The 15,432-nt window shown below is 42.2% G+C and overlaps 1 protein-coding gene across 17 annotated transcripts in view; it reads right to left on the reverse strand.

The window, feature by feature from the left end:
* ABLIM2 (actin binding LIM protein family member 2) overlaps positions 1-15,432 on the reverse strand; it is a 146,882-nt gene that overhangs the window by 112,779 nt on the left and 18,671 nt on the right. For 2 of the 17 annotated variants that reach the window (XM_082051688.1, XM_082051684.1), the window contains exon 1: positions 2,712-2,810. The exons of 14 other annotated variants lie outside the window; for them this stretch is intronic. In XM_082051688.1, coding sequence (XP_081907814.1) covers positions 2,712-2,727 — 16 coding nt within the window. In that variant the 5' untranslated portion in view covers positions 2,728-2,810. Of the gene's footprint in view, positions 1-2,711; positions 2,811-15,432 lie in introns of those variants that run through there. One more of the 17 variants, XM_082051689.1, reaches the window with a different exon arrangement.

Here is a 15,432-nt window from a genome sequence, read left to right on the forward strand (position 1 = left end):
CTTCCCCTGTTCTTTTTGTGGGACTTCTTTTTTTCATTCTGTTCTTGAAGTTGGGTTAAAATATATATATATATATATATATATATATATTTTAAAAGTGCCATCCTTTCATTCTGAGCTCATACAAACTTAATATCATTTGCCTTTAGCAGCAATCCTGCATCAGCAAAAAAGCCACATCCATTTTCTTTAGCAACTATCAGCACTACTGGCTCTTCTATAAATTCACCAGGAACATCCCTTCTTCACAACCTTCACTTCATGAGGTGGAAGCTTTTTTTGAGTAAAAAGACACGAATATCTAAAATTACCATTATCAACTGTTTAGTTAATGAAAATATATACCACATTCCAACTCTGAAACAAGAATGCAGAGTTCTGATAACAGACGTTTTTCTGCATGAAGGAATTAACAGAAAATGATCTCTGTGTTGACACTGAATCCTTTCGTCTCTATAGCTAGAGGTGGTTGCTGAAAATCAAAATAAAAAATTATGACACCCAAATGCCATTTACTCACTGAGTTTTTGAGAAACAGGACAAAGCACTGATTGCTGAAATGTTTTATCAAGCAATTTGGGGAGGGTGTGGTTCACAGCAGCCTGGAGGGGAATTAAATTTGCAATCTTCTTAAAGCAGGATTAAAGGACAAGTAGATGAGTGCAGCAGCACCCAACTGGAATTAAGAGATTGGAGTTCACATTGGTTTCTTTTTTGTCAAACTCTTCTTGTGTTTCCTCAGTCAAAACACTCGGGGTTATATTTTAAAACACCCAGATGAAAGCAAAGGAAACAAACATTTAAGTGACTCTAAATATGCTGTGAAGCATTAATCCTGGGGTTAAGTGCCTAACACTGGCCCCTGCTCCCTCCTTGCCTTGTGTCTATGTGTAAAATACAGTGACTAAGAGTACTTCCTGTGCTGGCCTGGAGGGTAAGGATAATATAACACGGTGATAAGTAATACGGTAATTCATATGGGGTTCAGAGAACTCCATGGGTGTGTGCTGTAATTTTACTTTAGATAAGGGGTCTGGCTTCCCCCCCCCCGCACGAAGAACTAGTGATTCATTACAGAGCCTTGTGTGGCCCTCAGAACCTTGATGGACCTTTCCACAGAAAGAATGAGAAAAAGAGCAATTGTGAAACAGTGACTCCACAACCTTTCCCCATCCAACCTTCCGACCACACTTGGCAGCAGTGAAAAGCAATTCCCTGGTCCCAGCCCTGCCTGGCTCTGCACCCCGGGGGTCCAGCCACTGGGGCAAGACGGAGCACATGTCCTCAAATGGATGGGCACCAAACCTGCCCAAGCAGCAGCTGTGTTATAAATGGATGTTCGCCAACAGCATGCTAAGTATCTAGCAGTAAAACCTGTTTTACCATATTTCTCAACTAGCAGCTTGTGTAAAAAGCCATTTCAAAAGCATTCACATGCTTTACAGTGCTTTGACACTATAACGCAATAATTTTTTCTTCCACATATCTCACAACAAAGCAGAAGATCAGAAAGATAAAGCTAAAGAAGTTTTTCCTTGAAATGTCCACATTACATAGTCTCTTGAGCCCTCCATCTCACCACGTGGAGGCTGGACTGTCCCCACGCCAGCACACATGAGCTCCCTCGCTTCCCCAGTGGGGATTTTCTGCTCTGAGTGGGTCCAGACACCCCCTCAGAAATGCTCACTGCCCTTTTCCAGATCTCTGCTGTGGCTCCTACAGCAAACCACCATTACTGCTCCTCTCTTTAGTTTCTGTACCATAAGACAGGCAATTCAGCAAATTCAATAATTCTGTATGTCAATAGGTCTCTATTTAATTGAATTCATTCACATAGTCCAAAAATACACTATAACATAGTTCAAGAATCACATTCCTTTTTGGAAATGTATACCTGCTTCTACTATTTATAAACAACAGCTTTTACAGTGCCTTTCCCTTGGCACAGAGGAAAGGATCTAATGCCTTCTCTAGCATTTCCTGTGGATCACAATCAAACCAGAAACCTATAGCTGATACAGGACAGCAGACAAACAACCTGTGCTTTACTTCTAAACACAGAGTTTATGGGACCAGAGATAGATAGGTGTTATCCAGCAGAATGTGAATATAACCATGCATAAGAGATGAAACACAGCACAAGTACCCAGCACACGGGAACTCCAGATCTCACCATCTGCTCAGTGCAAAATTCCCATCACATAAACAAGCCTAGCACAAGCTAACCTCCTGCCCTTGTTGTTAAAATAAAAGAGTTACCAACTCCAAAGGGGGTTAGTAAAAATCCCTCCTGAATTTTAGGACCCATTACTGCAGCACTGTAAAGGCTATTTTTGTATGTGTTTAGCAAGATTACAATGAGAAAGGATATAGGAACAGCACTTCAATATATCTGCATAAAGAAAATGGTATTTTTTTTCAATGCAAGCTGACAAATTCTAAAGTCAATTTAAATTACATAAAATGAGGAAAGTTAACAAACTGAGCTGTCAGCTAAGTGTCAGTATCATTATAATTTCCAAATCATAATTCATATAATTAAAAGACTATGAAGCATAATTTAGAATCAATGTTTAACCAACTTCCTCCACTCTGCTGCATTTCCACGTAAACACAGAATAATTATTCTTATGACAGTATCAGTGATTTCATTACCACAGCTGCGGATGAAAAACAAGTCAGTTCAGGTCTAGGCTCTCATCACACTGTACCTGTATCTTCAGGCATTCCCGCATTAATTCCCTTCGAGGGGTGAAGTGTCACCCGAGGCACCGCTGCTGTGTGTCCGGTGGGCAGCGAGGAGCTGATTCGGAGCTCCGGGGGAGCAGGAGCTGCGGCACCAACGTGCCGGGGGTCAGATGACTCCTGCAGCACCCACGCACAGGCGGGAGAGGAGCCAACACCTCGCTGTCATGTAAAAATAGCGTCCTGGAGAAGCCTAAATATTGTCACGTCCATGGGGCAGGCCACCGCTGGCAGGGTCCCACAGGGACCAGACGCAGGACATGGCCAGTGACGGCTGTCTGTGCATCAGGCACTGCAGAGCAATGCTGGGGACCTGGGGCAAGAGCTTAAAGAAGGAAAACCTGCAAACTGCCTGGCCACAACATTAAAAATACAGGCTGAGGTAGCTGGGAAATCCCTTTAGCCATCCATCCCCCCCTTGATCCAGGCGGTCCCTGTCCCTCCGGAGCAGGAGGGCACAGCACTGATTTCAGCAGGAGATGCTGTAAGTACATCTCTCTCCTAAAGGCAGTCAGAGAGATACCTGGCAGCCAAAAATCTCTCCCCTGATTTCTCAGATGGAGTTGGACTGCATATCACTGGAATAATAGCAATGTGTTGAGCTATTTAAAGCAATACTTGATTGCCCAGTTATCATGTGAATACTCCACAGGGATTAAAATCTGTAGCTCTTACTTGCTTTAGACTAAATTTGTACAAAAGTAGTAGCATGGTTTGTGCATTAGAAAGGGGACTGAAGGCTTGGAGAACAAACTGGTTAAACCTGGAGTAAAGTGCTGGGATAGGAATAGGATTGTAGCTCCCTTTTTCACAATGCAGATCATTTTTTTCCCTGGAGGCTTCAAAGAAGCCAAAACACTCTCCCCCCCTCCATTGTTCACCATCCTTTGTTCAGTCACTGCTTACTTGGCTACAAAGCAGCAAAGAAACAGCTTTCCCTCTGCTTCAGCAAACAGAAATTAGTCAGGGGTATAAATGTGAAAACAGGTCTCCACAGCTTCTGATGCTGCTGAGGGAAGGCTGTGGAAGTAACGCAGCTTGTGTGCACAAAACACACAGTAAGTTCACTCTGCTACACAGGTTGAAGAATCTTTGGCACTGCATCACACGAAAATCTATCAAACTGATCCAATCTGTATGTATGTTGAAGGCTGCGTCTCCATCAGCTTCAGTGGTTGATGCCAAATCATTTCACATTTCACATTTCAATGCCTTCCAACTGCAACCTAAAAACTATTTTTTAAAACTTGAAATAACACTGTCTTTGTTTGAAAAAAAAAGTCTTATTTCTATAGAATAAAGTGCAAGTTGGTGAAATTCTTCTGAATTTTTTTAAGCGTTACAAGCTCACTATGCATGAATTGTTATAAACCCTGTATAAAGAGGGGTAGAGGCTCCTTTTTTTTTTTCCCCAAAACCAAAAAGCTTCAATGCTTCAAAAACATCTATATGTAATTAAGATCAGGTTTGAAAAGATTTCATTATGAGAAGCCAGAAGCAGCTGTTGGTTTATATATCTTACAGAAATGTCCATCAGCTAAAGCAGAAATCAAGAATTTCCTGAGTTTAAGAATGTTTCCCTTTGGTTTATTACTTACAGAAAATGTCTTTACATTTTGTAATGGATACAAAATAAAACACTGTCTGTTCAGTGTTGAGTTTTGGAAACAGAACAAGCATTTCTATAAGGACAGCTGAGGAGCTCTGACTTCAGAAATCCATATAGTGAGTACACTGCTGTCCTGGGCCCCGCCAGACATGGTCCAGAACTCTAAATAAGCCCCTGGCTGACATGGTCTGAGACCCAGAGAGCAGATCTGAAGATCCCAGGTTCTGCATACTGAATAAAAACTATTAATTACTCTATCTTTAAATATTTTTGTTTATGCGCTATCTTGCAGCAACTGACTTTTGGCATTAAAACATTACAGCAGTATTTTTGTTCAATGCTCTTGTGCTGTGTCTGAGGCCAAATCCATCCTCACACTCTTTTGGACCAGTAACAGCCACCCTGGCTGAGCTCTCTAGATATTTGCAGGATTGGCCTATTTAGTTTTTCCCAGTGGCTACTTCAGCTTGGCAGAAATGCAAGAAGGCACTTTGTTAAATAGCAACACTCCGAAGGAACAAATAAATAGGCAGGAAAACTGAAAGCGCTTTCACTCTAACACAGCCTTTACCTCCGCTTGCCAGGCTTTCTCCTTTTCAAGGCTAAATGCTATATAACTTGCATTTTGACATTGTATGATCATAATGCAGTCGCATGGTATACTAATTTGTATTTACAATTCTAGGTGTAATCCCTGAGCCTCCCCTATGGTCTCACTGCTCGGCTCCAGTAAAGAAGGAAAAAAAAAAAAAAAAAAAAATCACACTTAAAGAGCTCAGAGGGTTTTGATGGTGTTGCTGTGAAACTCCAGCACCAGTCACGGGCTTCACAAGCACAAAGTACAAGACCATTGCATTTCATCAGTGTGATGGGCTGACTCAGGGAGCGTGACAAGTGACAGCAGCACAGACGAGACAGCTCAGACACCGCCTGCTGACACTGCCGCTGTAAATGATCCAGAAAGCACAACAGCTTTAACCTGATTTCTCAAATCAACACAAGCCAAACACCTGTATCTCCCCTGTTTTAAATGGAATGACAGCACATTGCCCTTGCTGTGAAAAAGGATGAGGCACTTGGCTCATCTTACAACTTCAAGTGAAGTTCTGGTAGCCACAGCAATGCCCTCGCCCACCCTCTGGTTCAGGTTTCCTTTCACCAAGGTTACATTAGCGAGGTCAGCGCCTTCACTGATGTCTTCGCAAACAGCAGCCAGACAGCTTAGCAACGAATTTAGGCCACACTGAAATGGATTAGCTGGTTGAAAACTATATCCCATAGTACCATTGGCCGTAAATGGCATTTTTAAAAGATTTCAGATCTGTTCCTGATTAACTCATGTTGTTTTCCTGTACTCGCATGTCCACACTAAAAGTGAATGTCAATAATAACTGAAGGCGATGGTGTATGGTCTAATCCTGCTCCTTTTCCCCCTGCTCACAGCAACCCCCTAGATCCATTTTGAGCTTTTTGCATAACCTGTCTTCAAAAATGTTTAGAAACAATTATTTGTTTTATAAAATATGGAAGAATGTAGATGTTTTTCTTCACTATAAAATATGAAGTACTTTCTAATCAATCATTTTTTAAAAATCAGAGCTAAAAAAATACCCAAGATTCAGGGACTTAGCAATATACTACATATATGTACCTGCTCGCTATAGCAATTCTCACGCTTCTTGGGATCTGCCCAGCCTCTCGCAGCAATCCCATCCCTGCTGGGAATGGACTTGCAGAGTCACCCAACCGTGCCCTTGGTGACCAGTCACACTCAGAAACAGCCCAGTTTTAAACTTCTGGCTCTCAAACAGCTCCATTCTCAATTCCATGCATGAGAAAACATTTCTCAACACCTGCACAGCAATGAGCTGTTTACAGGGGCATCTGTAATTGAAACACATACACAAGCAAGTCAGAGAAAAATAACAATTTGTGGGTTCTTGTAGTACAAGGCACTGAAGTATAAGACACCGACAACGCTGCATATTTATGAAGCAGGAAAACTTAAAATGTGAGAGCAGGCTGAGAATCCACTCTCAGCTCTGCATAATGGAGAGAAGCCAGCTCTGCTTGCTCCAGAGGTAACTGGGTCATGAGTCCCCTCTGCTCCCTGCTGTATCTTGGGAATAAAAAGCTTCCTTCAGCCCTGAGATTCGTGATGACAACCCCTGTCTGCTGGCCAGAAAGTCAGACGAACAAAACCAGAACTTCTCCTAATCCCAGCTCCTTTCTCCAGGTGGACCTCTCTACAGACGACCTAGATCCAGATCAGAGGGTGCGTTATCCACTTTTACTCCCCCAAATAGAATAAAAGCACCATCTAGTACTCTTCAGAAAACCATACATGTGAAATAGAGAGCAGAATCAAACATAAAGCCTGCAAAGCCTTTAACAGAGATTTTATAATGGAAAAAAATAATATATCAAACCCTAAAGTGGGTGCAACAAAATCCTTACAGGACCGAAAGAAAAAAAAAAAAACCAACACAAAAAACCCCCACAACTGTCTCATAATGAGGTGGCAGAGTACAGACACATCCAGAAAAATGGTTTGCAAAACAATACAGGTCAGAGAGTAAAGGGATATGGTCTCACCAGGAGCAAAGTGACAATGAGAGCCACAGCGATGGCACAGCAGGTCGCACACCTTCAGAAATGAACCTGCTGCACAGGGAATCTGCTGACCTTAGGAAAGTGATAGGGATGGCCAGTAACAAATGGAGTAGACATCAGATAAGAAAAGACCTGCTTAAGTGGAGGTTATAGGCTGACATGTGCCATTTAGTGCAGAAAAATAGCCATGTAATAAGGATAAGGCAAGCAATTAACAAAAGGTATTAGTTTCTAAAAGGTCAGCCACTACAAGGTACTAATCAGAGAAAAGACTTGAAAGTGTGAGAGTGAAACTTAAACCGTCTGCTGAATACCTGGCAGTAAGCTGGGAAACCAAGCAAGATCATGGATCGTAAAGGAAAGGCATCCTGGCTGCAACAGAAACAGTTCTGTAACACGAACTGCCAGGATAAAACCCAGAATCCAATCCCAGCATTTTATGGGAGGGAAATCAAAGAAGCAGAATGAGGCAATAAATGTCACCTGGGGTGGCCAAAAAACGTATGCGTTAGGCATAAACTTAGAAAAGCTAATGTATATCCTTTGAAGAGGGAAGAATTCAACTACAATACAAATTTGACATTTAGGGGATCATGAATAGTGCAAGAGAGATGACAGACATTGAAAAGACACCAAGATCATTTTCGTGTGTTTCTTCGGGGAGTAAATTAATGCATGAAGCATGTTTTTAAAGAGGAATTTTTCTGTGTGGGCTGATGCTACATGCACAAAAAGAGAGAAGGAGCACTAAATATTAATTTCAGATTGTTTTACATACAAAATTACTGTTTAGATTGTCTGGATTTCTAGTCAATGGAAATTTAGAGTGCTTAACTGGAGAATAAACGGAAGTATTAACTAAATAATTAGGCTTAAAGTATCTTCAATGCTTTGCTCTCTTCTGGAAAGTTAAACAGACTGCCATAATTCTGCAATCACAAGCTAAATATTGTTCAATATCATCAAATGATAATGTGGGTTGGGTGCTATGTAGAAAAAAAAAAGATTCATCCTGCTCTCTCCTGTGTTTTAACTGGAATCTAGAAATTTAACTTCAGAGGTGTCTTATAAAGAAAAAGAAAAAGCAACGAATGCACACAAAACTACTCAAAAAATGGAAGTTAAAAGGCCTGCAACTAGGTCTAAGGAGAGACTTCTGTGCCTGAAATGTCTTGCAAAGCTGCAAGGTTGAAACCCCCTTCCTCACACCTGCACATCCAAAGGCAGAGCAAACTGATTTTTCACTTCCCATTTCCCAGCTGTCCACAGAGGACTGGAAGGAAGCACCTTCGGCTTCCCCCCCTTTTCCATATGTAGTGAATGGTAAAGAAACTCCATGTACTGCAGCTCTACGTGCTTGTTTGGAGCTTCTATCTTTTGTCCAAGTGTGGGGTACTGACTGCTTTTACTTGATGTCACCCAGCAAATATAAGGATCCTACATTTAAAGAGTCACTTCCCTTTTTTTTTTTTTTTTTTTCCAAGAAAACATGATTACAGGTACCTTTCCAGGTCATTGGCACATTTGTTGGAGGAAACCCAGAGAGATGCTTCCCCCCAAGCCCAGGCTGCCTTGCTGCAAGGCCATGGAGCTCAGCCCATCTCTGACACATGGCACCACCAGACAGGCATGCATGGACAAACACACCTACAGAAACCACTCTTTACAAAAAAAAAAAAAAAAAAAAAGGCTATAACCTCCTAATTAGGGCAATCTGAAATCTGAAAAACTGGCAAAATTAGTTTAACCCCATTAGATCCAGCAGGGAACTGAACATTGAGTTCAACTGTAAACCTAACCCTGCGAAGTCCACCACTAACCCATGTCCCTAAGTGCCACATCTACACATCTTTTAAACACCTTCAGTGATTTAGCCACTTCCCTGGGCATCCTGTTCCAATGCCTGACAACCATTTCCATGAAGAAATGTTTCCTAATATCCAGTCTGAACCTTCCCTGGTGCAGCTTGGGGCCACTAACATTCTGTGATTTCCTCCCATCCTATCACTTGTTGCTTGGGAGAACAGACCAACACCCCCCATGCTACAACCTCCTTTCAGGCAGTTGCAGACAGCGATAAGGTCTCCCCTCAGCCTCCTTTTCTCCAGACTAAACAGACCCAGTTCCCTCAGCTGCTCCTCATCACACTTGTGCTCCAGGCCCCTCACCAGCTTTGTTGCCCTTCTCTGAACTCTCTCCAGCACCTCAACGTCTTTCTTTTAGTGAGGGGCTTAAAACTGAACACAGGATTCAAGGGGCTCGAGATGCTGCCTTGGCCCATACAGCTCTGTTCAGGTTTTCAAAGGCAAGGAGAGACACTGAACTCAAGTTCAGGATCCAGACTGTGAATCCAAAGTGCAAAGAACAAGAAACCTGTCCCAGAGGGCAAGGGGGATTTCAGACACATCCTCCTCATCAGCTCTCTGTGCACCATCCGCATGCTCCCAGCACTCAGTGTTTAGTCCTTGCTTTTAGCCCACAGTGACCATGCCAGAAAATATTTTTCTGCCTACTTTCAAATCTCATTCTCTATAAAGGGATGTAGCTGCAAAGCAGCAGGTCAGATCCAAAGCCTACTTAAGTACATTCATTTTGGTTGATGGTCACTGAGGAATTTGTCAACAACATGGAATACTCTTTTGAAAGTAAAAAAGATTTTTAAAAAAAAAGTCATCATTGGAAATCTGATGTTGTTGGACTTTACCCTGTTCGCAGTGAAGCCCACCAGTAAAACTATTATTGATCTGAGTGGAGGATTTTCAACAGCATCACTTTCTGATCTCAGTTTAGCCAAATTTCGGTCTTAGCAATTTACTCATTGCTACTAGAAAGTTCAGCCTTTCCTCTGTTTGCCTGTGGTTACAATTTCTCATCAGTAACAACTGAAATGAAATTGTGTCTCTGAGGTCACATTAATACCAAGAAACAAAGCAAAAGCTTGTTTTGTTTTGTTTTCCTTGGAATATGTCTAAATTAATTGATATTCTTCACTGGTCAGTTCCAGCACAGTTAGTACCAAATTAAAATAAAATACTGGTCTGCTACTGCTCTGCAGCTCCCTGGTTAACCAATAATCACTTCTAGCACCGCCACCAGTTACTCAAGCCACATTCCTGCCAGTCCCCTCATCTTTAGGGCACTAAGCTATAGAGAGCTGTGAACCTAGAACAAAACCCAGCATTTTGGTGCTAGTCCCCCCACAGGTCTGTAGCACTGACCAAGCTGCCCCCTGCTCGTCATCACTCTTCACGCTGATTTTTGCTCCATCTGTGTCATCGAACAGAGGACAGGAACAAGCACATTCCCTGGCTCGGAAATGAGCAAATGTTTGGAACAGGGAAAAAACAGTTTAGAAGAAATTTCCATGGCTCATTTATCTTTCCATTCCCTGGTACAAACAGAATAATAACAACAATGCCTGATTGTTATAGCAACACCAAAAAGCAAAAGCAAGATAAAATAATGTAGAAAACAATAGTTCATTTTGCTATCCAAGCCATAATACATCACCTCCAATACTAACTTTCCACTAACACTATATGAAATGGTGTTTCGAAAAGGATAACAAAAAATAATTTAAAGATCTTTCCAAAGTTTCTTTCTTTTTATGCTGTATTCTATGACGTATAAAAATATCTTAAATAATTAGGCTACCATATAAAACTGAACTCCTGGTTTATTTGCTCTACGTAATTTGGCATTAAGAGGGGATTAGCCACTGTTTTACCGCAATCATACAGTTACTTCAAATATATATATATATTGACGTAATTGAAGTACTAGTGCTAAAGTCACACTACTTTAAACAGGTGCAAATTATTTAACTTTGGTGAAGTCGTCACAGCATGAGAATTTCTTCTTAGATTCAATTACATCCATACAAATCTAATTGTGCTTCATCCCCATTAGATACATCAGAACACTGCTGCTTTTTTCACATGCAGGCTACACGATTTCTGCAGTCAATTAACTTTCAACATCGCATTTGTAGGAGAAACGTGTTAAATTCACACAAACACAACCCCAGAGCCTACAGCCACTGTGCTACTTCTCGCACAGTTCTGCAGCTCACAGTTCTACTCTTGACGGGTACATTTTTGAGCCATCTATACAACACACTTTTTCACTGAGTTTTGGGTTGTTTAATTTGCAACATATTATCTTATTCAGTGAGTCAAACTCAATATTATATTTGCCTTTTGCAGATAGGAGAAGTAGTAATATCATCAGATAAAATTGTGTATTATTTATGAAAGATATCACATACCATTTTTTCCAGGTAACACACAGAAATGCAATTCAGTGAAGGACAGATGAAAATGTGATGCCAAATCCCATGTCAGCCTCACTCCCCTAATTTCAACAAGGTTGAAACACAGACAGATGATGTTTATTGTGCCAAGGGAACAACAGTGGGATATGTGCTCTGTGTGGGCTTGTGCTAGTTCCCAACCAGCCTCTGTATCCAGGTTGCTTTTGCATGGAGACCTTAGTGTAGAGAAGTGAGGGACACTGGTGGCCAAGGTCTGGTCCCAGTGCTATGTCAGAGTGAGACTTTGGTGAGCACAAACAGGAGCTGCCACAGCCTTCACATTGCTTGTATTTACTTAATGCAACTCCCTGGAAAAGTAGAAAGAACCGCAGGCTCAGGGAGGATCTCGCCACAGTATTCCAGCAGTTAAAGGGCAACTACAAAGACAATGGAGGCTTTCTCTTCACAAGAAGCCACATGGAGAAGACAACGGGCAACAGGTACAAGTTGCACCTGGAGACGTTTCATCTTGACATAAGCATTGCCAGCCGGATGAGGGAGGTGACTGTCCCGCTCTGCTCTGGTGTGGCCTCACCTGGAGCACTGTGTGCAGGTCTGGGCAACACCAGATAAAAAAGATATTAAGATACTGGAGAGTGTCCAGAAGAGGGCTATGAAGTTGGTGAAGGATTTGGAGAGGAAGCTGTATGAGGAGCAGCTAAAGTAATTTGGCTTGTTCAGCCTGGAGGAGACTGAGGGGGGACCTCATGGTGGCTACAGCTTCCTCACAAGGGGAGGAGGAGGGGCAGGCATCAAACTCTTCTCGTTAGTGACCAATGACAGAACCCGAGGGAATGGCAGGAAGATGTGCCAGGAGAGGTTCAGGTTGGACATTAGGAAGAGATTCTTCACCCAGAGGGTGCTGGACACTGGAACAGGCTCCCCAAGGAGGTGTCATGGCCCCAAGCCTGACAGTGTTCAAGAAGAGACTGGACAACACCCTCAGATACACGGTGTGAACTGTGGGGTTGTCCTGTGCAGGGACAGGAGTTGGACTTGATGATCCTTGTGGGTCCCTTCCAACTGAGGACATTCTATTCTATGACATGAAAGTTTTTACAGTGAGAGCAATAGATCCCTCGAACAACCTCCCCAGGGATATGGTGGAGTCCCCATCGCTGGAGGTTTTCAAGATATGCTAGGGTGCTAGATAACCTCATATGGGCTCCCTTTCCCATGACAGGTTGGACCCGGCAATCTTCTGAGGTCCCTTCCAACCTGGGCTTTTCTGTGATCCTATGAATAAATGCAGCCCTGCATGATGAAAAGTGTGATTCAAAAATTCATTGCTGTTCACCAAGGGGGTAAAACTGTAAAATATGGTTGGAGGAAAGCACTGAAGAACAATTTTCAAGTCAACCCAAAAGAAAGCCAAAGAAACCATTTTGAGGCACTTTCTTAACCTAAATTGGCTTCTAGTTTCACTGGGACTGAAACTGATAAGTCCCCTCACTCCATGCAAAAAATACAATTAATCTAAAATTGTAGCCAAGGCCTGGTGAGTACCAGCCACTGTTGTAAGACCACTGGAAAAATCTGCATTTTCCTCTGTCTCAAGAGAAGCCTTTATCTCTGTCCCTAATACAGAAAAGCCTGTGAGGCTGAACATGGAGGCTGGCGTCGCACATCCCCCCAGGCAGATGTAGGTCACTCCTCCTCCATGCAGGGAAGGAAACAGGGAGTTTCATCTGGCTGCAAGCTGCTCCAATTGCCAATAATCCTACCGATTCAAGTCTTTAATAACAACCTACTGAGACGCCAATTACAAAGGATGCTATTCCTTGACCTATATCCCACTGAAGAGAGACTCAGTCTGTTGGGCCACCACAGACATGGCCATCCTGGCTGTCAGACGCAGCTGGTGACACCACCTACATGTTTTACTGCATCCCCCTCCTGCTGTATGCATGGCCCCAAGGCTGGCTGCATTCACAGCCTTCCTCCTTAACCACTTCAAGCCCCATAGGGGTTGACCACTTCTACCTATCTGGTTTTGGTCTGTGCATTGATGACTGCTGTTCAGCCAGCTGATATTATGTACAAGTGGGATAAAGCATGTATAATTTACTCACAAACACCTCTTCCCTAAACCACCTTGATGCCTCCTTTCCTCACTTTCCATACTTCTCCCAGACATCTCCCATCTCCAGTTTCATCACACTTCCCTTCCACCAGCCCTGGGGCTCCCCGTGGAGCAGGAGGAGGCAAGTCTCCCTTACTGTTTTGCAGGGTAGCAAAACACGGGAGTATTTTTTACTCTTCCCCACTGCAGACCATATACCAAAGGAGCACCGGGGCACAATGTGGCCATGCTCTACTCCCAGAGTATCACACAAAAATATTGGTTGCAACAAGAGGAAAGCCAAACTTTAGTTTAATGTGATACACAGAAAGAGCAAGTGATCCATACTTACCACAGCACATTTCCAGTGTTTATTTCTAAAACAGAACATAAGCAAAGATAATTCTCACTCCTGTCCAAATACTCATAAAGTACATGATGACTCAGATAGTAAATATCCTCTCTCTGGCATCCCATTTCTCTCTATCATTTATAGTCACAGCTCTGCTCTCACTGAATTAAAAAAGGACAATTCTGCTTTGTAACGAATGAAATCAACATCTGCTCTGGCATGACTGTTTTTTCTGCACTGCTAAGCACTATAAGTATCTGTACTTCAAAACCTTTTGTTTTTAATGGTGTTTCTGTAGGAACAGGCTTGAATTTCAAAGTTATTTTGCTTTTTTTGGGTACTCACTTAAAACACGGACATGAATGTAGCACTGAGTGAGCTACCTAAGAAAAACACAGTCTAATAAAGTTAATCTGATCAAGCTGGAAGAAGTTAATATCAATTTCATATTCAAAGCATAATAACCAGCTCCATAAAAAGACTGATGGGGTCCTCAGGGTATGAAAAATGATAGGATGCAATTGAATTATCTCAGCAATACAGTTTCTTACATAAGAGCTAGAAAAATATGTGGATAAGAGCTAAAACATTAAATAAGCAGAGAACTAGGAGCAATTCCTTAATGCAATCAAATCCTTACATTTGTAATAATTTTAGCTACAACTGTCATTATGGCTGTGCAAAATGAGACATCTTCTGGAAGTGCTTCTCTCTGGTGATTAACAAACCTGCTTACACAAGCCAGTGAGGAGTTAGGTGCTAAAAGTATAAGTCTCTAAATTAGCCATCGTGACTTGCAGAACCCTCAATTTGACCTAGCTTCCAGACTCAGTCATTCTAACAACATTTTTCATACTGTTAATCACAAATCAGTCCCATCTCTTTAAGCTAGATTACTAGTAATACCTTCCTGTATCATTAAACGTTGGAAATTCCAGCGCCATCTCAATTCTAGTCCTTCTAACACTGAGCTGAAACAGAGCTGAAAAATCAGGTCTGAATTTCAGTCTGGAAGATGGGAAAGACACGCACTTATGCCCCAAGCCATACAGTTTGCTGACTGCCATCATGTCACAGTTTCACTGTCTGGCACCACACTGACAACCCAAGGCAGACAGACTTTAACACCATGCATTGTACCACTGATTTCATAATGACAATGTTTCTAGACAGCTTTATGTTTTCAAAGAACTGTCTCCGAGGAAGACTAACATGGCATCTTTGCCAACAGCAATTGTAATCGTCAAAGGAACAAGATTTCAGTTCTTCACTCTATGAAGACATAAACTTTATACAAATACAGACGTCTGGTAAAACTTCTGTCTTCCATTGTCTGCTGTGGTGGGAGTCATCTCACCTAACTCCAGGCACCCAAAAATTCAGAAAGTAGTTGAAGTTCCCTCTATCATAAACAGACAGAAACTTCCCCCCATGAAGTCCATCACCGCCACTGTAGGCTGGCACAGAATGCCCTCTGAAATTCCTCCTTTCCACTCAATATTGGACTAGGTCAGGCTAGACACCTAACCTTGAGATATCTAAAGTCAGATGAGATAAATCCAAACCTAAGCGCACAAGTGCTGACTCTTTTTTCTGTGATTGTTTAAATTTTTTGTTGGATTGCTTCTTTACTTCCCATGTAAACCACATCTGAATCTTCTAGATCTCACTGTCACTCAGCCGCCAGCTCTCCTGATCCTCCTCATCAATGCTTTTTGTCCTCCCAGCATGGGAGCCGG

Source organism: Streptopelia decaocto, assembly GCF_964273445.1.
Source record: "Streptopelia decaocto genome assembly, chromosome: 4".
NCBI lineage: Eukaryota > Metazoa > Chordata > Aves > Columbiformes > Columbidae > Streptopelia > Streptopelia decaocto.